The 25,732-nt window shown below is 41.3% G+C and overlaps 1 protein-coding gene and 1 pseudogene across 1 annotated transcript in view; one reads left to right on the top strand and one right to left on the bottom strand.

Moving 5' to 3' along the window:
• The window catches only part of Exoc2 (exocyst complex component 2), a 170,053-nt gene that overhangs the window by 41,524 nt on the left and 102,797 nt on the right, over positions 1–25,732 (bottom strand). Inside the window, exons 14-22 of the mRNA XM_048428015.3 lie at positions 23,249–23,314; positions 22,940–23,097; positions 22,396–22,517; positions 21,059–21,120; positions 15,951–16,031; positions 14,945–15,004; positions 14,190–14,251; positions 11,938–12,004; positions 7,943–8,059 (exon numbers count right to left, since the gene is read on the bottom strand). Of these exons, the coding sequence (XP_048283972.1) occupies positions 7,943–8,059; positions 11,938–12,004; positions 14,190–14,251; positions 14,945–15,004; positions 15,951–16,031; positions 21,059–21,120; positions 22,396–22,517; positions 22,940–23,097; positions 23,249–23,314 (795 nt within the window). The remainder of the gene's footprint in view (positions 1–7,942; positions 8,060–11,937; positions 12,005–14,189; positions 14,252–14,944; positions 15,005–15,950; positions 16,032–21,058; positions 21,121–22,395; positions 22,518–22,939; positions 23,098–23,248; positions 23,315–25,732) is intronic.
• On the top strand, positions 8,799–10,127 carry LOC146892013 (large ribosomal subunit protein eL8 pseudogene; annotated as a pseudogene).

Here is a 25,732-nt window from a genome sequence, read left to right on the forward strand (position 1 = left end):
AGAAAGTAACAATACAGAGAATAAAGGATCAGTGTGAGTTCTGAAATGCCATTCTCCAACACGAGGGGTCACTGCAAGTATCTACAGCAGTAAAAGAACCCAACCTTGGAACCATGTCAATCCCTTAACCAAGCCCACAAGACATACATGTGGTCCTGAAAAGATACAGAGAACATATCCTATGCATTTGTGAGAAAAGCACTAAACTGAAGTCAAACAAATCAGTCTGCGAAAGAAGAACTGTTGAGGAAAACAGTGGTAGAAAACAAAATCCAGGTCCCTTCCCAAAGTCCTCCATGCCTAGTATCTGCAAACATAAACCTACTAGACTAGAAGCATCCTAGAAAAGTGAAATATGAGTTCTACGTAAGTATTCTTTTCAAAAAGTTTTTGTTTTATGTGTTTTACCTGCGTGTATGTAAGTGCACCACTTGTATGACGTGCCTGTGGAGGCCCAGAAGACGACATCAGATCCCCTGGAGCTACAGATGGCTGTGAGCTGCCATGTGGGTGCTGGGAACCAAGCAAGTGTTCTCTGTAAGAACAGCAAGTGTTCTTTTCTGCATGCTATCTGTTCAGCTGCAACGATTCTTTAAAGTATTCTTAAAAGAGGGCACGGAATACAGTTCAGAGGTAGAGCCTTGCTTAGGATGTGCAAGGATTTGGTGATTGTTAGTAATGCCCCCCTCCAAGTCATCAACAAGAAATTCTTAAGCAAAAGGAGATTGACAAAGAAAATGCAGCATTATCTAAACCTATGTGGAGACTGGGCAGTAAGAAAATAAGTTTGAGTTACAGATATTTAAAGAAAGCACTTGAAAAGGAGAAAATCTTAGAATTAATGTTTTAACTTCTTCAAGCAGCTAATAAAATAGGAATTTAAAGTGTAAGGGAACCAATCCAGTTATTAAAGAAAACCATTAATGCCAAACATAGTATGTAGGTTTGTTGAAAAAAAAATGTGGGATGTAGTTCAGTGGTAGAACATTTGCCTACTATTATGTACAAGATCCTGGGTTGAATACCTGGTACTGTAAAAAGACAGAACAAACAAACAAAAAAAACCCCTAGGGGATGGGAGAGGAGGTGTGAAAGGAGAAAGGGGAGCAAGGGATGAGAGGAAAGGAAGAAAGAGGAAAGTTCCCAGCAAGGCCAATCTGCAAATGAAGATGAGGTTGGGAGACCATTCAGTGGGTAAGGAGACTGCCAGGTATCCACTTAGAAAACTACTTGTGTAAAAAAGCCAGGCCACAAATAGACAGTTGTGGTGACTCCACACTGAGGAGGCAGAGACAGGCAGACACCTGAGATTACCAGCCAGGCAGCCTAGCCTGATCAGTGGGCAACAGCTCCTGGTAAAAGACGGCCTCAAAAAACCAACATGGACATTCATAAGGAATGACATATGAGGTTGACCCCTGACCTCTACATGCAAGTGTATACAGACCATGCACACCTGCACACACACAAAGGAAGCTGCACACATGTGAACATACATGCACACACTCCTGTACACATACCTCTAAACAATGGAAAACAAATGGCTGAGAACAGAACACCTATACTGTCAGGCTAGAGAGAAGGTGTCACAGTTTCATTCCAGGAAGGCTGGTAGTGTTGGGAAAGTAGACAAACTCAAAAGTCAATCAAGGCTATTATTTAAAAAGCTTTGCACTTGCTACTTTTGTAGAGGACCAGAGTTCAATCCCCAGGACTTTCATTGGCTGGCTTACAACCACCTGTAATTTCAACCCCAGGAGAGCTAATGCCCTCTTCTGGCCTCTGTGGGCACCTAAACATACCTGGTACATGCATGCACGCACCCATGTGTGCGTGCAATACACACACACACACACACACACACACACCTGGTACAGGACAATTGTCTGTATTCTGTCAATTATATTTTAAATAAATGCTGATAGGTGAGTAGTCAGGCAGGAAGTATATGCGGGACAACCAGACAGGAAGTAGAGGTGGGTCAATGAGAACAGGAGAATTCTGGGAAAAGGAAAACTCTCTCTGCAGTCCTGGCCCAGCCACAGAAGAAGCAAGATGTGATTGCCTCGCTGGAAAAGGTACTGAGCCATGTGACTAACACAGATAAGAAATATGGGTTAATATTCATTATAAGAGCTAATAGGAAGCTGAGCTAATAGGTCAATCAGTTTTATAACTAATGTAGACCTCTGTGTGATTTCTTTGGGACTTACCGATTGCAGGAACTGGGCAGGAAAGAAACCCCGTCAACACACATTAGTAAGATAAATCTTCAAAACTTAATTTGGAAGAGTCAGGCATGGTGGCACATGCCTTTAATCCCAGCACTCAGGAGGCAAAGGCAGGTGGATCTCTGTGAGTTGGAGGCCAGTCTGATCTACAAAGTGAGTTCCAGGACAGCAAAGGCTGTTACACAAAGAAACCCTGTCTCAAAAAAATCAAAACTATAAACCAGTTTGTAACAAGAAACCAATTGATAATAAGAGGGGTAGCTACTAACAGAAAAAAGCAAACTGGATGAAGCAGGATGCAGGTTGAGACAGCCCAAGAGCTGGCCAGTATATTGCTTTCCCTTGCAGTGGGGGGTCTCAGCAACTCACTAAACCTGGGTGATCAATACAGCTACACCTCAAAGGGCATGTTCATTCCCCATGACTGCTTATAACCCACCTGACCACCTGACACTTGAGGATTAGGCTTCCCTCCTGCGCTCCAGTCTCTCCCTCAGTGGCGTAATTACACACCGTCATTGACTGGTTTAGCCCTCGCCCCATCGGAAGGATGGAAGGATGCAATGAAGACCCGCATGCCAAGTATCTTCACCATTAGTGTTCAAAATCATTCCACAGTAAGTTAGCTGTTTCTCCTTCCTATCTCCAGAAAAGCCAGGTTTCTAGAGATGAGAATTAACGGAAATGTAATTCAAATGAACAGGACATTTCAGTGAAATCAGACACACGTGAAGATAGGATGAATGAGACAGCAGAAGAAATGCCCCTAATTAGTACTGAGAATTAATGATGAGGATCAAAAGCTGAAGTACCGTGGAGAATGAAGTGAGGAAGTTTTGTGGTTGATGAGCTAATAAGAATGTACAGTTAAGTACCATCCATTGATGAAAAGGAAATATCATGAAATATGACGAAAAGGCCAGCAGTTCAGAGGGCAACAAGACTTTGTAAAGCTGACATTGGTTAAAGAAAAGCTATTCTATACAGACAGGGAAAGCCACAGGCAAATGTTCTTTCAACAGAGCACAGGAAGCTGGTGCTGAGTGAGTGGTTGAAAGAACAAATGAATGAGAAAGACGAATAGATCAAATGAGTTGAGTGACAGCCCTCTAAAGTTAGGGAGACGGATGAAAGCCCCACACCAACATCAGCTACGGCCATTCAGGTTTCATTCTTCAGGCAAGGAGATGTTCAAGAATACGGGATGGAGGAAGAACTGTGCAGCAGACTGGGTTCTGGATACCCTGTGAAAGATGAGCCGGATATCAGAAAGAAAACAAAAAGGTGAGAAAAAAAATACATCTGTAGAGCAGGTTCTTGAAACACTAGAGTCAGATGAGGAGAAAGGCCAGACTCCAGACAAGGAACAGCCGTTCCTGGGAGCAGAAGATGGTCCAGAAGAGCTGGGGCTTAGGGACAAGTGTGCATATTCCCTCCTCCTCTCCCTCCTTTCCTACCCTCTCTTCCTGTCTTTTCTTCTTCCCTCCCTTCCTTTCTTCTTTCCTCCCTCTCATTCTTTTCACAGTACTGTGGGTGGAACCACTAGGCAAGCAAGCCTACTCCACTGCTGAGCTACATCCGCAGCCCCCACTGTGGATTTACTCATGTATGCATCTTTTTGCCTTTCCCACAAAGAGAAGTAATGTGAGACAGCTAAAGAGCATCAAACATTTAGTTCAGTATTTGGTAAGGGGGAGCACATTTATTCAACTTACTTGTCTATAGAACCTTAAACTCTAAGATGAATTAATTACAAGTAATTTGTTGTACAAAATAGTTTCTTAACAAAACTTAATGTATTCTGATAAAGAAATGGGAAAGCTAACTCAAGCATAGACACAGATAATACAAATGGAAGGAAACAAAGTTGCATTCATTTCCATCAATACATTCAAATGAACACAAACTTAAACTATCTAACAAGTATACTCAATTAAACTGAAAATAATGAACTAATGTAAAAATAATGAACTAATAAACTATGTAATAATAGCACATATGGCTCAAAATATAAAAAATACTTTAAATTGGTGGCTGGATATAAAGGCTTTTCTCTGGATTTGTGACGAAAAGAAACTGTCCCCTTAACCCTCCTGAGTGGAGTTTCTGAAGTTAGAAGCATTTAATACCAGACTTGATCAATGTCTGCATTCTCAAGTCAGGGAGAATCTGTAATTATATAAATGCTAAATCATGTGTTTTTTCTAACACTGATTCAGATGCACAAAAAAAAAAAGGTCCCCAGAATTACATCAGTATAGCAGCCACAATAAAATAACATGTTAAGGCTTATCAGCCATATAGCTCTCATGTTCTCACCAAATACTCCTGAGGAATTTGATCTGTGTTACATCTAGTCTCTGTCCTCAGAACAAAGCTCCCTGTCTCCCTTGGTCTCTAGATATTTCCCAGCTATCTCTTCTATCATATAGTTAATAAAAATGGAAAAGTACTCATTTCTAAAAAGAAAAGGCATGCAAATTAAAACACATTAATGGATATTTTTACAAATGAAAATTAAAAACTATGCTGGGAAATGATGGTTAAAACATAATGCAACTATCGTTCCCAAAGCATTCTGGCTATCACCAGGAATCTGCAATTTTGGGGTCCCAAGTGAAGTCAGTGAGGGGAGCTGGTCGGGTGTGGGGTGGTGATGTGATATGGATCTGCTATGTGTATGGGGGTGACTGTTAGGAAAGGGTGGAGCTTTACTGTTGGGGGGCAACTGGACGAGTTGGAAGTAATCTGTCTTATTAACAACAATAAACACTTTGTTTAGGACATTAAAGAGGATTCTTAACTTTTATTTCTCCTTCTCAAAAATTTAGCTAGGCTTTGCACAAACAGAAAAAGAAGATGGGTGAGAAGGTGGAACTTTCTAGGCACAGAGCACTGGCTGTCTGTGAGCAAAAGGCAGAGGCCTGAGGGTTCCTCAAGGGCAGGCTGTAAGGTGGAACTTTACAGGGTAAGAGGACTTGTATATTCTTATCTAATGAACTGCCACTCAGTGACACTCAAGGTTAAATTGCCACACACTAATCAATTAACTTTGTGTCCTATTTTCATTTCCTTGGGGGTCTATAATGAGACCAATTCCATTCTCAGCCTTAGGATATAATATAGGGCTGGAAGCGCTCAGGACATGGAATCAAAGACTAATTTTCAAGTCCCAGCTACATTCAAGTGAAGTTCACACACGCTGCACTTCTGCTCCATGAAAATCACAGAACTAAAACACCATCCTTACTAATTTCTCAGAGATTCTACATTAAATAAAATTACATATTGAGGGGCTAGGGAGATGGCTAGGTTGGTTGGTATTCCGTGTATAATCATGAGGAACTATGCTTGAATCTCAGCTACAATGATGTGTACCTATAACCCAGGACTTGCTGGTCAACTAGCCTTGCCAAATTGGTGAGGTCTAGGTTCAAAGAGAGAGCCTGCCTCAAAAGATAAGGAAGAAAATAGAGGCAAACCCCTGATGTTGGCCTCTGGCCTACAAAGACAGCCCCCCCATGCACACATGAACACATACTTATGAAAAATGCCATAAAAATAAATACAATTGTACCTGTGAAGTCATCCCACCCATAAATGTAATTGATCATTAAATTTTAATAAAGTCCTAAAAAACATGACTATGTATATGCTATTTCTATATTAAATTAACTCTATTTTGAAGGTAAAAACAAAATGAAGGGCCAGAGAGATGACACAGTTGGTAAAGATGCTGGCTGCCAAGCCCAATGACCTGAATTCAATCCCTGGGATCCACACAGTGGAAGGAGAGAAACAGCTTCCACACGTTGTCCTTTGACCTCCACATGAATGCCAGGACATGTGCAACATAACACATTTTAGAAACAAGATAATTAAATCATTATTAATCAAGAAACAATATGAAAGGAATTTTAGAAATAGTTGTTTTCAGGCTTCTACTGGCAGAGCACCAATAAGGAAGAAATTGGGAAGGGAAAAGGAAAGGCAGCAGGAAAGGAAGAAGAGAGAGGAGCCAGGAGTGGTAGAGCCTCTTCCTGCCTCGCCAGCCAGCAGCACATCCCATAGGAGGAACGGAGAGAGAGAGAGAGAGAAAGAGAGAGAGAGAGATTTTCCAAAAGAGCATAAGCCGCTAGGGTAAACACAGAAACGGAAGAGACAGCTGTCCATCGTGACCTGCCCTATGATTTTCTTGGCAGGCATCTAGAGTTATGTCATTGGAAAGGGAACTGTGAAAAATAAGGGCTATGAGGGACCTTTCTTTCCTTCAGAGCAAGGGACTCTTACTCGTTTGACACCATGGAAATAGGAGCTTCGGCACACAGTATTGTAAGCAGGAGCGCTGTGGCCCAACCACTTTATTCATTTCAGCCACAACTGAATAATTTCAAGACATTCAAGAAATAATTTTTAAAAATGTAATGCTAAAGTGGATAAAAAGCCTATTGCTTATTCTAAGCTGTCCCCAGGTTCTCATATTATCTTTTTCTGTGATTTAGACAGACAGGAAAAGATACTGAAAACCTTCCTTTATGTCAGTTTCGCTCTGCTTCTTAATAGTATAAACAGAGGCAACATAATTTCTGCTTATTACTTCACAAAAACAGAGAATCAAACTCCGCTTCTAACCTATGCAACTCTTGATCACTTCTTACACTTTAATGATAAAGTTCTTCATATTGAATAAAGATAGAGTGCCTACTTTCCACAGATCTTGCAATTATGAACATAAAAAATTTCTGGAAATAAACTAGACATTTGGTCTCAAAGCCTAAGTCACACCACTTATCAGCAGGATGATTAATCTTTACGAAAAGGCAGGAAAACAAGACAGAGCCACCCACTCTGACATTTTCATTCTTAAAAAAAAAAAAACCCAAGCTAGTTTATGAACTGGAAGCATCATTTATAAAAAGTAGATCGTCCACTGAGAGTCAACACCGATGACATGATTAATAAGATGGTTATCTTTCTTGTTTTCTTCGCTGAGAAAAGTGTCCTGGCATTAGACAGTTGGCTCAGTTTTACCTAGAAATCTGATAAACTTTGCTCAGGAACTAGCAATCTTTATAACAAGGTATTTCATTTTTTCCTTTTCTGCTTATTTGAAAAACTATAAACAAGAGCGTGAACATTCTAAATCACGGAACCTGCTCCATTGATCTGCACACTTGCCTACATCCAGCAGGCGGAGCACAAGGCATATAAGACTTCTGGTTAAGCCAGGAAGGAAGAGGCCAGAGGCTAGGGAGCAGGATGTGTACAGGCGCCGGCTGAGCAGTGCGCAGAGGCAGGCCTTGACTCCCAGGGAGATAAAGAGGGGAGGGACAGGCTAGATTAGCAGGAAGAGGTCTCTGTGAAGTCAGGACCAGGGTTGATGTCAGCAGTACCTAAAGGCTTAACCCCAACAGGAGTCAAATGGAAAGACTCTCAAAGATTTAGGCTTGCTGTTTCTCTCTCCTAATTGTCTTACCTGATGTTTGAACAATGACAGGATTAAGCATACCACTTCAACCATGAGAAAGCTTTGCTTCAGAGAAAAGCAGTGTTACATTAACAACTCAAGGCAAGGAAGAAAACCATTCTTCTGATAGATGGGTCTGGTAAGAAGAATGGGTATGGGGGCCTGGGGAATTGGAATGGAGGGGAGCCTAGGAGGTGCTGAGAAAACAGCACTGGGCTTGACTACTGAATACCAAAGCACTTACCTGTGTTATTTTTTCTATTCCCTGGAAGTTGTGCTTTTCAAAATGTTCTGCTATGTTTAGGAAGGTGTGACGTTCTAAATAGCAGCAATTGCTCAGGACTATCAAAAGTCGCTGCTCCTAAAATTCAAACAAGTCATTAGCAGTTTACATTGACAGTGCTGGAGAATGCAGAAGATAACCCTGATCATACATTAAGTGTAGTGAGAGGCTTCTGCCCTTTAACATCAATACCCAATGCCCTAATTTTCTTGGCTGTTTATTTCCTAACATACAAAAAAACATAACCCAATTCCACTAATTGTTGATTATTCCATTTACACTGAAGAGCTGAACAGAGACTTGGGGTACAGCCCAGCAGTGAGTTGTTCTCCTGAATGGACAAGGCTCTGGGTTCTACATCCAATATCCCCCAAAGAGTCAAATGTTTTCTTTAATGTTTTATGTACACAAAAGGCGACCCAAACTGATATTAAGAATAACTACATAAAATATAAAAACTATTAGAAAATGATTTATGAATCTTTTACAACTTAAGAACACTTTAATATCATATTATCTATCTGAAGGGCTCCTTGTTCCTTCAAGAAGTTTCTGCCTGTGAGGGCCTGTGGGAATGTTTCCTATGTCCAGGAAGAACCTCCTTCTAATGGGGAGTGAGTGTCTCTGAGGACACTTCCTCTTTCCCCTCTCCAGAAAGACAAGGAACAGTGAAGCGAGCTTCTCGCTGTTATATTCTTCAAGGTTTTACCTACCTAAATAATCTAATACAAAATTATTAGACGGCAATTACAATGCTATGAATACAATGGGCTTTTTACAGTTCAGAAGAATTCTATCTGTAAAAGAAATTCTAGGAATGGCCCTGCTGTTGCTGTGGTTCACTTCAGGGTAGCCCCAATCTGTGTTCCTGCAGGTGTGAGGTATTCTCTGGAATGGTGACTCATCCAGGGTCTTCAGTTAAGATCCTTGACAAAAACTAAGGCAAAACCACTTTCCAGGAAGAGTTCTCACCCCCAGTCGGCTACTCTTTCTGTGTACAATCACAGTAACTTAGAGTTAAGTGCTCCAGGGGAGAAAATGCAGAAAAACATAGCTTCCTATTCTTTGAGGCATGTGGACCAAGGGATAAACCAGAGTCTCTAAAGTCAACAGCCAAGCAAATCTATCTTCTAGTACTTAAACATCTTCTCACTTCATTATTACAATTCCCTATCTATATTTCCAGCACAATGCTGCCTACATACCACCAGCTTTGGTCCTCAACAAACATAAATAAGAGATTACAGAACCATTAAAGTAACCCAGACAACCAAAGGTGGTGGCCCTGAATTAACTTTTAGTTGGAAAATGAAATATAAAAAGGCCAGATGACTCTCTCCTCCAGCTGAGCAAGACACCCAAGGGAAAGAAGGCCAAGGGGAAGAAGGTGGTCCCAGCCCCCGCTGTCATGAAGAAACAGGAGGTCTAAAAAGTGGTGAATCTTTTGTTTGAGAAAATGTCTAAGAACTTTGGCACTGGGCAGGGCATCCAGCCCAAAAGAGATCTCAAATGTTTTGTCAAATGGCCCCGCTACATTAGGCTGCAATGGCAAAGGACCATCCTCTGTAAGCGGCTCAAAGTACCTCCTGCTATTAACCAGTTCACCCAGGCTCTGAACTGGCAAATCGTTACTTAGCTGTTAAGTGTGTCCACAGGTAGAGGCCACAGACAAAGCAGGAGAAGAAGCAAGGCTGATGGCCCATGCTGAGAAGAAAGCTATTGGCAAAAGGGATGTATCAACTCAGAGACCACCTGTCCTTCTAGCAGGGGTCAATACAGTCGCTACCTTGGTGGAGGAAAAGAAGGCTCAGCTGGTGGTGACTGCCCATTGATGTAGACCGCACTGAGCTACTAGTCTTCCTACCTGCCCTGTGTTGAAGATGGGGTTTCCCTACTGCATCCACAAGGGAAAAGCCAGGCTAAGTGGCTGGTACACAGGAAGATATGTACCATTGATGCCTTCACACAGGTTAATTCGGAAGACTAGGATGCTCTGGCTAAGCTGGTGGAAGCTATTAGGGCAAATTATAATGACAGATAAGATGAGATCCACCGCCACTGGGGAGGCAATGTCCTGGGTCCTAAATCTGTGGTTTGAATTGCCAAACTGGAAAAGGCCAAAGAACTCATGGCTAAACTGGGTTAAATGTACACTGCCAGTTTTCTATTCATAGATATAATTACAAACATATCTTCCACATGCAAAAAAAAAAAAAAGGCTAGAGGAGGCCATACTGCATATGACATTATTTTCCATAGTGAATACACAGCAGGAACACTTCTAGAAAGTAAGCAGTTTGGCCATGGTGGAGCCATGTCCCCTTTTGTCACCTCCTGTCATATCATGACACATTCCTTTACAGGGCACGAAATAAAGACTTTCCAGCAGCCACTGCCAACATGCTGAAGCCCGCAAATGTGCCAACTGGCTTCAAACCCACCCTTTACACTCTTTCATGCAGACGTGAATGTCTATTCTACTGGACTGAGCCTGGGGTCTTTCTTGTCCTGGTCCCAAGCTGGCTTGACTTGCTTTTTCCCGCTACAGCAGGTATGGAAGCTCTTCAAAGTGAAAAGAATTACTTCAGTGATCTAAAGACTAACTCTTAGCAAGTATATTTTGTTCATATATGTTATATGAAACATCACATGAAATGAAAGTGGAAAGAACAGGAGAATGACAACAACCTAGCTCTTTAGTCTGGATGGTTGAGCCGAAGCTTGCCGGCACCTGGTGTAGAGACAAACACTTGACCATAGCAGCTCGGCTGACCTGCGGTCATTACTTCTCTGTGCTCCCAGACAGCACCAAGAAGGGACACTCTTGTCCTCAAAGCCCCTGAGGTTGTGAATAAGAAGAATCTTCCCACTCTAAATCTAGATATCTTTCTTACCAAATCAGTTACCTTTCTGGTTGCCACAGCCCTGAGAGGATCTCAGTCCCTGAGATGAAGACTTAGATCTCATGAGACACCCTCCATTGGGAAGAACACCGAAACCAATTTTGGGAAGCAATGAGCGTACCTTGGGAAGTGAGTGGACAGGTAAGATGCTGTGAGGAGGGGAAGTAAGCACAAACCTAGGAGAGCTGAGAGTCTGATGGGCAGCTCTGCACCTCCTGGGAGAGGGGTCACATGGAACCACTCTGCTCTCCTCTCTATCCCTAAAGAGGGATGGGAGGCTCAGAGCAGTACTTCATATCAGGGGTGCATGCAAACCAGCTGGGAAACGGTTGATGGGTCACAGTGTTAGCTGGGAGTGAGGAATGGAACAAAGGGGGAAAGGTCACTAAGTATCCATTAGGCTCCCAAAAGAGGAAGAAAGCAAAAGAATAGCTGGGCCAGATGGTTGGTTGGGCCTTAGTTTCAAAGGCCTTTTCCTCCAGCCCATTCCTTCTACCCCACTTTCTTCCCAGACTCACAATTCACTTTATGGCTTCCCAGAGCTCTTGCACCTGTTCTAGCTGACTTTTCCCCAACACATGCGGGGTTATCTGGGAAGAAACCCTCAACAGAGCACTGAGTGAATGCCTCCATTAGATAGCCTGTAGGAATTTGGTTTGGCTTTGGCATGTAACCTGTGTTCAAACAAAACAGGGGAGTTGTAGAAATAAAGGAGCGAAAGTGGAGTTTGTTAGGCTGAAGGGGCAAACGACACAATGGAAATGCCTTGCCTCGCCCCTCCCAGGCCATCCAGGCAACTCCGCAGCACCAGGGAACAACCAGGGCACCTTTAACACTCAAGAGGCAGCGGACGTGCTGGGTCTTTTCATGTTTTACTCCAGGGAAAGATCTTTTTTCGTGTGATACGCACACACAAATATTTACACAACATAATGTAGTCCCAGAGCAAAGCGCAGTGTCTACAGAGTCCATCTTTCATGACTCAGGCTGATTACCACAGCCACAACCTTTAACGTGACACACTTTAGTTTCTGTGTTTGGCATTTTACTTACTGAAGTCAAACTGAAGTCTTCATGGATGCTCCCAAACAGATCAGGAGACGAAACATCCACAGAAAGACTAAATGCAGAAGAGGCAAGAGAACAGTCACAACTAAAACTGACTTAAAACTACATTGACTTCAAATGTTTTGATAAAAACAGCTGTACAACCTTCTGTATGTTTTCCTTATATTTAACATATATAAGGAAATGCTATGGACTTATTTCTTATCCTGAGCTACATAAAACTTCTATGGGAACATTCTCAATACTCAAGTGACTGTATTAAATTAAAAAACAAATTACCAAATGGTCAAATGTCAAATAATAGTCATACAATTAAAATGTTTTTGAATATCAGAATTTCCAGGGGAAAGTTCGAAACTCATTTTCACAGTGACCTACTTACAGGTGAGCTAAGAAATTAGTTGATAACTCATAAGCAATCAAAAACATTAAAAGGTGAAAAACAAGAGCAGGGTAACCCACTAATTTATTTACTGATTTAACAGAATCAGAAGAAATACCTTAGCAAATTTTTTTTCTTTAAACTTGACTGACTTGAATTCATATGGAAGACTAATATGATGAATATCAAATAATACTTCAAAACAGCAATAATAAAAACACTTGGGAGGCAGAGGCAGGTGGATCTGAATTAGAGGCCAGCCTGGTATATAGAGCGAGTTCCAGGACAGCCAGGGAGTTCCAAGACAGCCAGGGCTACATAGAGAAACCTTGTCTCAAAAAAACCAACCAAACAAAACATCAACAATAACAACAAAAAAAATAAAAATCTGAAAACGAGTTGAAATATAAAGAAATGCTAATTAAAACAGCATAACTAACATAGAGTTACATATGACCAGAGCAGAAGATAAAGTTAGGAAATGCCGCACTACCCGTTAGAATCCAGCAATAAAGGAATGAGAAATTCTAGCAAAGTAGAAAAAAAGACTGACTTCACCAGATCACAGATCTGGCTGTGATTAGTGATGCAATGTTCTGGTGGCATAATGAGCCAAATACATAGATCATATCAAAAAAGACCGACAAGAATTAAAAATGTGGGGCTGAGGAGATAGCCGTTGGTATAGTGCTTGCAACCCAATGTGAGCAGCAGAGTTCAGCTCTCTAGAACCCGTGTAAATACCAGGTGAGTATGACAGCTCACCTGTGCTCTCAGTAGTTGTGAGGTGGAAATGGGCTAGCTAGACCGCTGAGTCAATGAGCTCTGGGCAAATGAATGACCCAGCCTATATATGGCAGGGACATATCTGAGAAAAACATTCATCAGCTACTTCTGATCTCAAAGTATGCCTTCCCTGACCCATCACACACACAGATACACACACACACATACGTACATGCATACACATGCAAGTAAACACACTGGGAATGTGCATATACACACAGATTTTTCAAAAAAGTATTTGTTCCCTAGAGACAATAGTTTTATATACCAATGAATAAAATTTAATGCTAAGAATGGTGGTTTCAATAAGGATGTCCCCCATAAAGTCTTGTTTTTCAATGCTCATAGGGAGTGGCACTATTAGGAGGTGTAGCCTTGTTGGAATAGGTGTATAAGAGCAGGCTTTGTAAGCTATATGCTCAGGCTAAGCCCAGTACACAGTCTCTCCTTTTGCTGCATTTGGATCAAGATGTAAAACTCTCAGCTCCTTCTGCAGCACCACGTCTGCCTGCCCACCACCATTGCAAAACATAATGGCAATGGACTGAAGCTCTGAAACTGTAAGCCACCCCGATTAAATGCTTTCCTTCATAAGAGCTGCCATGGTCATGGTGTCTTTCCTAGAAATAGAAACCCGAACTAAGACACAAGTAAATAGAAAAATTCTCAAATTGCCAATTAGGTTCTGTAAGCACTTATTTTGATATTATCTGTGTTAAAGCATGAACCTTAGAGGCATAGAAGTTTCATGTGCCAAGTGTCATCCAAAAAGACCGCACACAGGAGTTTCACATGCTAAGTATCAACCGGAAAACTGCACATTAGGAAAACAAGGACAACAGCATTATGTGCTGCTCCATGTAACAGAGCGGGAGAGAACAGGTGTCTGTCAAGAGTCAGGCAGGGCATGGTCTGAGGCCAGGGCCACAGAGACTGAGGGCAACCCAAGCATATAATAAGTTCACGCCAACCTAGATTTCACGTTGAGACCCTACCTCAGTATGGAACGTATTTCTCACATTTTATTACTCTCAAATGCATCGATGAGATTAATCACATTTTTACTTACTGAGTAGTATCTATGTCTGCATCAGGCTTGGTGCTCAACTGTTCCAGACAGTATATAAAAACCTGGATTAAAAATAGCAAGTTTCAGTGATATGAGTTTTCAGGTATCAATATATTTGAATATTAAAAAAAGTTTATATAAATTAAAGCAGACTTGTTTGGACAATAAAATATAAGGTAGGGGAGAGATGTGTCTAGTAATATATATGTGTAAGGGTATGTGTGTGTCTGTGTACATGTGAACTAAGTAGTAGAAATATATATACCCCATCAATGCCTAACTACAAAAGTGACAGAATATCATAAGCACTTTGAATCAACGTTTATGTAGTCAGTTATGTTCTTGAATACATTTTAGAAGAAAGACCCTTTTCCTTTTCCTTAGTCATTCACAAACATGCTCAACTTCATTTATGTACCTATAAAGCACTGGTCCCAATCAAATAGCATTACAACTCTAGATGAATTATAAGCAACCAATATCCATTCAATTTATTGTGCTGTCTAAAGGATATAAATACAAAGTACCATGAAAGCAGACAGAATACAATAGAATGAAATATACAGGCATTGCTAAAACAAACAAGAACTAATCCTACATATTGAACTTTATCTGTATAGCCAACTTATTTGAGACGCTTTGGCACACAGATGAGATTTTAAAAGATCTCTTATTTAATAGTGATATGAACATTATCAATGGTGAATGACAGATGAGTGCATGGATTCAGAGTTTCTACCACTGCGCTTAGTTACCTGCATGATATTGATGCTTAGCTGGCAAACCTCCTCCTGTGTTTTAGGCTGTTGAAAGACCTATGAAGGATTTAGATAAAAAAAAAAAAAGTTTTGATTTTGCTAAGCAAACAAAACGTTTTGCTTGAAATACTAGATGTAAAAGCTAAAACACGGAACACCACTCTGAGTGTCAGCACCCTCACTCGGAAGGGCTAGCCTTAGACAGCTTCCTACCAGTGATGGTTCTGATCCCCAGTTGGCTGAGGATACCCAAGTCAGACTTTCAATCAGTCCACAAGAACTTTGTTCTACTTGAAGATGCTGGACCACATTTTATCTGCTCAGCCTGCCCTGGATCCTGAACTCAACACATGGAAGTAGGTAACTAAATGAAGGCATTTAGAAGACAGAACAGCTCTTGGATGTCAATGACTACTGTTAATTGTAGTTCTCAGGTAAGGAATTTCTTTTCTTCTTGTTTTTACATCCCAACTGTCAGTACCCAGGTTTTTTTCCCCTTTGCTCAAGGTGCTATGCAGGGAGAGGGGGGAGGATATTTTTCCTCTGACTTCCTGGTTTCTCGGCTTGCTGAGGGTTTAGCTTAGAGAGAACTGGGCCCTCTTTTGTTATGGTAATTCCACCTGCAAGCAAGGTTCCACAGCAGCTGCTCTCTGACCTTGGGCACAGTTGCCTGACTTCTTCTTTCCCTGTTCCGGATGGGAGGGGGCTGTTGTCCTTCTGCCCCATAGTATTTTTGCCCGACTTGTGCTTAATAAAGTTGCCATTTACTTCTTTGGTGAATGAGCCTGGTCTCTCTGTATGTCTGTTCAACCCTTAGGATATTTATCCATTCTCGTGGACTTGATTCGGGAGGCGCGCGCCTGAATCGGGTGTGGGGATTCACAGAAAAGTGCAGGCAACACTCAACTACAGTTTCTCCTCCCTCCTCTCCTCCCAGTCCTTCCATACCACGTAGGGATTTCTTAAAACTGGCTAAGGCACGTGGAAGAGGGCCGAAACTCACGCTGGCTTCTCCAGGCTTGCAGTCGACAACACCCTTCAATGACTGCAGGGAGTGCACGATGCTCTGTTCAAACTGATATGGCTGAAAGAAAGAAAACCTCCTATTTATGGAGCTGAAAGCAATCGAAAGCTCAAGTCTCTGGAGTTACAGAAAAGAACAAAATCTGACCAGAAGTCTAAATGTAGTGAGGTTAAGACTGGCATGTTTCAAAAGAGTTAAATTTTGAGACTAAGGCTTTTCTAATTCATGTAGAACTGAGTAAATTTTTTAAATCAAAATTCTCTTTTCATAGGAAACTGACAAGAAACAAATGTAGGGCATTCATACCTGAGGACTACGCTGCATGCATATTATGTATGAGGTCAATTTTCTAGGTGGGCCACCTCTTACACTGCTCAGCCAAACCTAAGGTTATAATAACCATCTGGAGGATGGACAAGATCCGTAAAGCTGAGTAAATCACTGGACTTATTTTCTATGTACACTAAGTCAAAAACAGAAACTTGCAGCTTGCCTTTAATCCCAGCGTTCAAGAGGCAGAGGTAGGCAGGTCTGAGTTTGAGGCCAGCCTGATCTACAAAGTTAAGTTCTAGGAGAGCCAGGGTCACATAGAGAAAGAAACACTGTCTTGAAAAAAAAGAAGAAGAAAAGAAAAAAAGAAAAACAAACCGAAAAGAAAAGAGAAGAAAAAAATGAATGGATAGAAAAGAAAAGAAGTGGAAATAGATTTTAAGATCCTAGTGCCTGTGTTCCGTGTTCACTTGAAGTTCACATGAGCAGATCTGATAGAATTCTCACTACATGCTTTTCCAAGTTGAGAGGCATCCAGCATGACAGTCACAGGTTTTTTGTTGTTGCTGTTTTGCTTTTTATAGACATGAAACTGTAACTTAATAAGAAGCATCATGGAGAAAATACTGGAGCTCATAAAGAATGCTGCGTGAGGGCCTTCTCTCTAAATAGGATGGTCAAAGTCCCTGAGAACCGGGAAAAAGAGGTATGAGGATATCATGACACAGGAGAGGACATCATGACACAGGACTGAGGCCTCAGTAAGACAGTGAGGTGCTAGCACTGAACACGAGTGCAGAGAGGGATTAGGACCTAAGATTTGCAAGGGCTCTGAACAAGGCCAAGACTAACACTGAACTAACACTCTGGGCAGGACATCTTCAGGAAGAACCAGAGCCACCAGTTTTTAGAAGGAGTTTGGGAAAAAGCAGAAGAAAAATCCATACACATCAAAACCAAAACAAAACCAGTTTACTTTTCTAAAATAGGGCCTTGGTCACTGTATTGACGCACACTGAAACCACGAGGAGCACCATGAAGAGTAGTTAAAAGTACAAGTGGGAAAAGGAAGAAAAGGCTGAACCGTAAATGCACAAAAAGCATTTGGAGTCACACTGTTCACTATAGCTGAGCATGTGGGAAGCCTGGGGTTTGAGCTGAAAGATTGCAAAACAAAGAGAGAACAAATTGTCAGATGGTGACCTGCTTATTTAACCTACCTTCCACAGTAGGCACAGCTACCTAAGATGATTAAACAAAAAAAGCAAGCACAATGTTGAGAATAAAAACTGAATGTCATCTGTGAGCAGTCAGATGCTGTAATATTAGGTTGGGTGCCATTCTGTAACATGAGGGCTGGCTTGTTGTGGTTTCTGTCCTACCCAGTTCCCACAGCCGGTAAGCCCCCAAAGAAAATCATGCGGGGAATCTACATTAGGTTATAAACTGATTGGCTCATTAGCTCAGTCTTCTTATTAGCTCTTGTAGCTTATATTAACCCATTATTTTTATCTATGTTAGCCACATGGCTTGGTACCTTTCTCAGAGAGGCAGGTCACATCCTGCTTCTTCAGTGATCTGGGCAGAACTGGGAAGAATGGGCTTTCTCCTTCCCAGCATTCTCCTGTTCTCATCGCCCCCACCTCTACTTACTGCCTGGCCAATCAGTGTTTATTTAAAAGATGATTGACAGAATACAGACAATTCTCCCACACCACTAGATGCTGGTGTTCATGTGTGCTCACTTAGACATCATGTATTAGGATCTCAATTAGACTTTCGTACTCTTTACATCTATATTAGTACCATGAATGGACAGAAAATACTAGACAGCTTAGAGAGTAGCTTCAGCCAAGGCAGCAGTAAATCGTCTAAACAACTGCTCTTTGTATTCTAGAGTACTGCCTGTTGTCAGTGAATCACCCACCTGTAGGAGGTTATCAAAAACATTCTAGTTCTGAAAAAATTCTCCAAATTAAAAAAAAAGAAGAAAGAAAAAGAAAGGAAGGAAGGAAGAAGAAAGGAAGAAAAACCAAAGGAAGGAAGGAAGGAAGGGTGGGAGGGAGGGAGGGAACAGTACATGATAAAACAGTAGACTTTCACCTGCACACACAGGGGTCCTTCCTAATCCCAGGCACAGCAAAGGGAGAAGCAAGTGTTCTCCTCAGAGGGTTAGATCAAAGTTCAGGGCATATAAATGAGTCTGTCCTTAGGGTGCATGTGCACAAAGGGTTGAGCTGCTCAGAGCTGGGATGTGGGCCCCTGCTCTAAGTCTTGACCCCTCTTTCCTCTTGAGAAAGTTCTGCATTGAGCGGCCCCAAAGGTCATCAGCATCATCAAGCCCACCACGAGAGCTGCTTTCTTCACCAGCACTGGGCTAGAGGATGTTTTGGCAGACTCCAGATGCACCACTCTGTGGTTTGTTTCACATGGCCCACAGGGCTCAGTTCTTTTAAACCCTGTGTGTATTCATGTGACGTCTGTGTGTAGCGAGGGCCAAACAAAATGAATTATCTTGTGGTTATTACTGCACTAGGGAAATCCAATTTTACAAACAGAATAGAGCCATGCTTCCCTAATAATCAGTGCAGTCATTTTCCAGGTTCCCAGCAGAGTTCTACTGTATGGTGCAGGCCCCAGGAGGCTGCACATGCTGACCTTCTGACGAAGACGGACTGAGTGTGGGTCAGCTTTTGCTTTTCATGAAACAAGGACTTTTAACTTTCTCAAACTGAACATACAGCTTTTTTTTTTTCCTTCCTTTGTACAAAGCCCATTTGAGACAGAGATCAAGCACGGATGTTAAGGTAACTTGATGTCTGCATGGTGCCCCAGTTGCCATAAGCATTAACTTAACAAAGAAAATTCTTTGTCCAAAACTTTGTACTTTACGTCATGCTTTTGTGTACAGAGCCACATCTACTTCTAAATCCACACTATGAAGGCATTCTACTCATTTTTGGTGAAGAGAGACTCGGAACAAAGAGACTCTGGGTCTTCCCTAGGAGAGACTCTGACTCTCAGGAGAGCAGCGTTGGCTCCTCCACGCCATCATCAGAAGAGTGATGTGTGCTATGGGCATAACCACAGAGGAAACATGAGATATCCCACGTCAGACAGCTTAAGAAGAAAATTTAAAACAACGTGTTTAAGACAACATCTCTTGTGGCTTAGATCTGCCAGTCGCCCTGACACAGCACACAGTCATCTGAGGGAGAGCCTCAGCTCCGCAGCTGCCTGGATCAGATCAACCTGTGGATGTCTGTGGAGGGCTGTCTTGTTAACTGATACAGTAGGGCCCAGTACACTGTGGGCAGCACCACCTAGACAAGCTGTTCTAAACTATACAAGTGAACGGGAAAATAAACCTGCAGCCAGTCGTCTAGAAATTCAAATGACTTCAACATATAATCAATAAAAAACTATCCCAATAGTCTTTTACATATCTCAGGAAGTGATGAGCTAAGTACTACATACACTCTTTCTTTACAGAGCTAGTGTGAGAACTAATCAAAGAATACTTTAGATTTAAATGCAAATAATGCAATCAACAGAACAAATCCAACCAATTAAGCATTTTAATCTAAAGATCCTCTGAAAAAGAATCCTTACTGATTATTAAAAATAATGAAGTTTCTCAGCTCATCTCTTGCATGATTTAACTTAGAAAACACTGGAGGTAGCTATGTCTTTTCTAAACTTAAAAAACACTGGCATCCATTTACACTGACCTGGAGTAGAGCCTTGAACTTCAAGGAGACAACCAGCCCCAGCTTCTGAAGTAAGAGTACTTAGAGCCCATGCACACTCCAGGAGAAGGAAAAATGTTGGGGGGATCTCTGTTCCCAACTAACCAGTGGTTTATAATTTGTGGGACTAAATCCACTTTATTCTTGGCAGAAACTACAAGCTCCAAACTCAGAACTTATTTTCTCTCCCTTGCAAAGGAGGACATGAAGGAAACTGGCAGTGGTCATACTGCAGAGTAGCTACTTCCTCAGGCACTGGGATGCTTTGAGCCAACAGACTCTGAAGACAGTGGCTGTGGCGACCTAGAGACTGCTCTAGTTCCTCCTGACAGGAGTGAGGCTTAAAAGGACCACCAGGACAGCCAGACTGAAGCCGGTGCAGAGGTCACCCTGGGCACCGGCTGCACAGTAAGCTGTGTGGCCAGCATGAGGAAAAGGCACCCACTGTTGTCCTGCGTAAGTCTCTGTCTCAGCAGCCACTCAGTCCCCATCAGACTGCCAGGCACCCCTCGAACAGGCATGAAAACACAAAAAACTATAAAAAGTATTCTCAATGGCACTTAAAATTCTAAATCCACCCAGAAAGAGGATGTTTCTAGAATGAACACTCTAGAAATAGATCATGAGTCTGTTTGCTGCCTGACCTATGTGGAGCTGCCTGCACTGGCTTCTGCCTCTCGCTTGGGTTTGTTTTAGCTTTGGGGACAGAACCATCATTCCTCTAGCTTGCATTTCTGAAAACTTCAAGTTGCTAAGCAATGCAGAATTAAGCACACTCCAGTTTTAAAAAGTAATGCAAACAAAAGTAGTGATATAGTAGTGGTCCAGGCCCACACAGACTCTACTGTTTTCACTCATTTTAAATGCCTGTGATCTGCAGTAAGCAAAACTGACTTTAAGAACGGACATTTTAAGATCATGACACAATTTCTAGAAACCAGTTGGAGTTAAAATGCAAAATGAGCATGATCCTTAAGAAAATAAACACATTCAAAAAAAGAAAATAAACACATTTCTCTTGTCTGTAACAAACATTAATGACTAACAATAAAATTAATTTAAACTTACTAGGGAAGTCAGTCCTTCATTGTCAACAATCCAATCTTCTTTTTCAGCTAATCTCTTTATTTCTACATGGAAAACAAGGACACAAATACTTTCTATGATACCTGTCTCAAAGAACTTCAACAGAGACAAAAACATCCATGGGTTGTGGCTTTTAACTATTTTACATACGTTTATGAAAAAAGAGATAAAATGCAATATTTACAGATTTGAGGATTTGTTATGTGTTTTTCACATTTTCTAACAAATGGTTCTTTTGTTTGTTTGTTTGTCTTTAGAAACAGTTTTCTGTGTAGCCCTGGCTGTCCTGGAACTCACTCTGTAGGCCAGGCTAGCCTTCAACTCAGAGATCTGCTTGCTTCTGTCTCCCAAGTGATGGGATTAAAAGCATGTGCCACCACCATGCTAATGCAAATACTTTGTTGTTGTTGTTGTTGTTGTTTTGTTTTTAACAGCACAGCCTAATTTGGAGCTTTCCAGACTAGGAGCAAAGAAGCCTCACAACAGTGATTACTCTCTCAGTATTCATCACCAAGTGCTAGACATGTGCAAAATCAGCCCCCAGTGCAGTCTAGAGTCAGGGTGAATCCTCCTTCTCACTCCTGAGTGGTGGCTGGCTCCATCTTGAGGAATGGCACTTGTCCAAACCTTCAGCAGAGAGGCTTGCTTAGGTGAAGATGGAGGGGAATGTTTAGATTCTTAACTGGATTCCATTCTCTTCCCTGACACAATGTCCTATTAACTACCAATTGTATGTGTAGGGTCTTCCACACTTAAATAATAATGTGGCAAATAATAATGGCCTATTCTGTTTATAACAATGTTCTTATTTGTTTCTTTTTTAAAACACATTTAATATTTCAACAGTCACATTATAAAAATAACTTGGTGGCCTTTTGGTAGCTCTATATAGAAAATTCTGGAAAAGTTTCAAAGTATAAAGAAAAGCACGTATAATTTCTAGTATCCACAGAAACACTGCCAATCATGTTCTGATTTCATGCGAATTTTAAAGTTTACTTAGAAAACATCCACAAGTTTCTTAAACAGGGTCCATATTTTACATAAACTTTTCTATCCAGCAGTTTCTATTTAAAATTTGTTATTTTAAATAAATTCTTAGCTTCAAGTACATCCACCTTAGCTTCTGCAGTGTCTTAAATCTCAACTAAATTATTCTTAAAAGGTATTTTTTTAAAAGAAGAAAAATTCTACTCTACAGTTAGAAATGAATAAATACATACAAATTTCCCTAACACTAGTTTTCTCTTATTTTCAAGGCTTTGGAATCTTTCTAGGGTAACCTTGTCAAGTGAAAGCTACTAATTTTCCTAACATACCTTCTGCTGTATGCTGCAATGTCACCATTATACAACGTATACGGAGGTCCAAAATTAGGTCCTGGATAATTTGTAACATGTCATTGGGAATTTCCAGGGCAGTCAATGATTCATAAGTCAGCCTGGCAAACAAATGGAATACAACACAAGAGAGTAAGTGGGACCCCAAGCAATCCCTGCCACTGCTTGGAACCATCCTGCAATTATGCCGAATAGAGCTTATGAGCAACAGCTCTAACAGCAGAAAGAGGAGAGCGCAGCAGGGACTGCAGAGGATTCCTGCAACAGATGGACGCACATATAGTATGACACTCTCATCTAGCACAGACACCAGGAATGCTTAAGAGCTGCTTCGTTAGGTTCTAAGTGAGAAATAGGCAAAGCAGCAGGACAGAGAGATAGAAAGTTAATTCTTCGTTGACATGTTAAGCAACACATTCTACTCTGGGATGTTGACTGTTCTCAAAAAGCACTAAAGCAAACAAATATATGTAAACCCACCAAGCCCTTTCAATGAACATGGCTCCCCTGGGTCCACACTTACCTTATGGTCTGGATAACATGTGCGAGCCACTGCCCTGAGAGCTCTGCCTGCACCTCCCAGCCTCCATACTGCCTTCCATCACCTTCTCTGAGACTGAGTGGGAGCAGGGCTCCCCGGATCAGTTTCACCAGGGATTGCATAACTTCCTGAATCATTTTCTAGAAAGAGCAAAAGCAAAACTGCATTATGATCATCAGTCTGGGAAAGCTTGTGCTGAATGATCAAATGCATCTTGCCTATAAAGTTTTCCACAATGTTGGGGAGAAAACTCAGTGCCCTGAAGAGTTGACACTCTCATCCCTTGCTTACCTTGAAGTCATTTTGTCTCTGCCTTACATTCTTGGATCTTTCAATCTGGCCTGACTTTTCAGCAGTCTGAGAAATTGGAAAACAAAAAAGTATTAGTTCTCTTTTAGAAATAACCTAGGAAAGTTAAGAAATGCTTTAACATCTATACATGAAGACATGAAACTAAACCTGATTAAATGAAATGCTAAGACATAACCAGAAAAACCTTTCTTACTCCAAAAGAAGCTAGCCTGCCTCTTTCTAAGTTCTGGTATGAATCTATGTACAAACCCAATAAACAAGTTGAAATTACAAATTTTGTAGTTGCACTGAGTGTGCCATTTTAATCAGCAATCAATACAGCTAAACCCCTGTGTATTATGCCTAGCTGGTGTTCTTCCCATCGTGTCTCAGGAACCAAGGAAGAGTAAACTTTGAATCAGTGAAGTGATCCCCAGGACATCTGCTCCATGTCTTCCATAAATATTTATTATAAACACAAGTACTACATCTGCTACTTTACTTTTATTTATAAATCGTTGTCTTCTCTACACTGTACCTTAGAGAATACATCCTACTATTCTAGAATCATTTATTTCTGTTTACTCATAAAGCCTATGTTTTTCTTTACGTGATGTGTGGAAAACTGCTTTCATAGTTAAGAGAAATCTGTTCAACTGGAATTCTTCTAGTTTTTTATTAATAAATGTCTGACAACCAAATATTACTACATAAAATACCCTAAAAGGATAAGCTTATGATCTTTCCAGATAAAGAAGCAATAACAAAATTAAACACTGCAAAATCAAACTCTGATACTTCATTAACACAATACAAAACTGTTAAGTTTGAAAATTTAGGTACTAGCCAGGCGATGATGGTGCACACCTTTAATTCCAGCACTTGGGAGGCAGAGGCAGGTGGATCTCTGTGAGTTCGAGGCCAGCCTGGTCTACAAGAGCTAGTTCCAGGATAGGCTCCAAACTACAAAGACACCCTGTCACAAAAAAAAAAAAATAAGTAAATAAATATGAAAATCCAGGTACTGTTGGTTAAGGTTAAAGATACATCAAAAGACTCTTTAAGCTAAACATAGGCACATCATAAATAATTGCAGTACTACCTTGAAGCTAATGTGGGAATATAAATTAATACTTTATCTAAGCATACATACAACACACATGCTAGAGACACAGCGTGTGGAGCTGAGTTCTACATGAACATCATTGACAAAAATGGGTGAAAAGGGTAGAGTGTTCTAAGAATCAGCCCTCGATATATGCACAGCACATACCCTTTAACTCACATGTGTCTTAAAACTTCATGTAAGCTGAAGCTTTTATCATTTTTCCTTTGTAAAAATACACTTTTTGCTTTCAAACTTAAAAATGCAAACTGCAGGTTTACCTATTAATCACAGAAAAAGCTAACTCCTGAGTGCACTGCCTTATGCCACTCCAAACGTTTTGCTAAACAAGATGGATTATATCTTTATTTTCAATACAAATGAGAAATACCCAAAGCACAGCAAGAAGGGACGTGCCAGGATTAGGTGTTCGTAATAAGCAAGCTCTGGGTCAGCCTGAGTGTTGCAAGGGGCAGACCATGTGCACACGTGAGATGCTGCTGCAGCCAGGAAGGTAGCACACAAAAAACGCTTCTCTTCTACCCCGCCAGACCACAGGGCTCTAATGACCTCACTTCTGCTCTGTCCAGCTCACTGATACACAGCAGCCTTCCCAATGCTGCTACTTGTCAGATCTCAGTTGGAACACATTTTTCTCTTCTATCTTCTCTCACTAATTTTGCCTATAGCTTCAGATACTATCTCCCATATGGGTACCTGCAGTCCAAACCCTCTGAGACTCACAGATCTCAATTACCTATTATCTCTTGAATAATTCACAGGAACCTCACATGCAGCACAATATGGAAACCTGCCAGGTTTCCTCCAAGATATTTTGTGAATGGCACCTGCTTAGTGAGAAACCTGCTTCATTGCTGTCTCTGCATGCTTGCCTTCATCTCTCCCCACGGGCCACCAGCAAGACCTGCACACCTCTGAATGCAAACTGCACCACTACTTTCTCTCCACCTCACTGACAACACCTCTCCCATCCCTACTCCTGCACACACAGTCCTTGGGCTTCTTCCCATGATTCCCTCCAAAAGGCAGCTGGGCCACTGACATGGAAGCCTGCTAGGACCTGTGCATGCCAGGGCTCGCCTTGGAGCCTCCCCTAGGTGATACATGTGCTGTGCGAGCTCCTTTGTCTACTTCTTGTATGCTAAGGTTCAGTTGGGAGATCATGGCTTCGAGTTCGTCTGCATCCCACGACTGATCATCTTCACTAGAAGTCTGGCTTTGTCCTTTTGATAGATATTCACAGAATTAAGATGAGTTTTCTAAAAATTAACTTTTAATCGGCTTATTCAAGATGGGAAGTCATTGTTTTATTTACACAGTATCTTTAGCATTTTAGAATGGACTTATGCATGCATGCT

This window comes from Myodes glareolus, chromosome 14 (genome assembly GCF_982192425.1).
Source record: "Myodes glareolus chromosome 14, mMyoGla1.1, whole genome shotgun sequence".
Lineage (NCBI taxonomy): Eukaryota > Metazoa > Chordata > Mammalia > Rodentia > Cricetidae > Myodes > Myodes glareolus.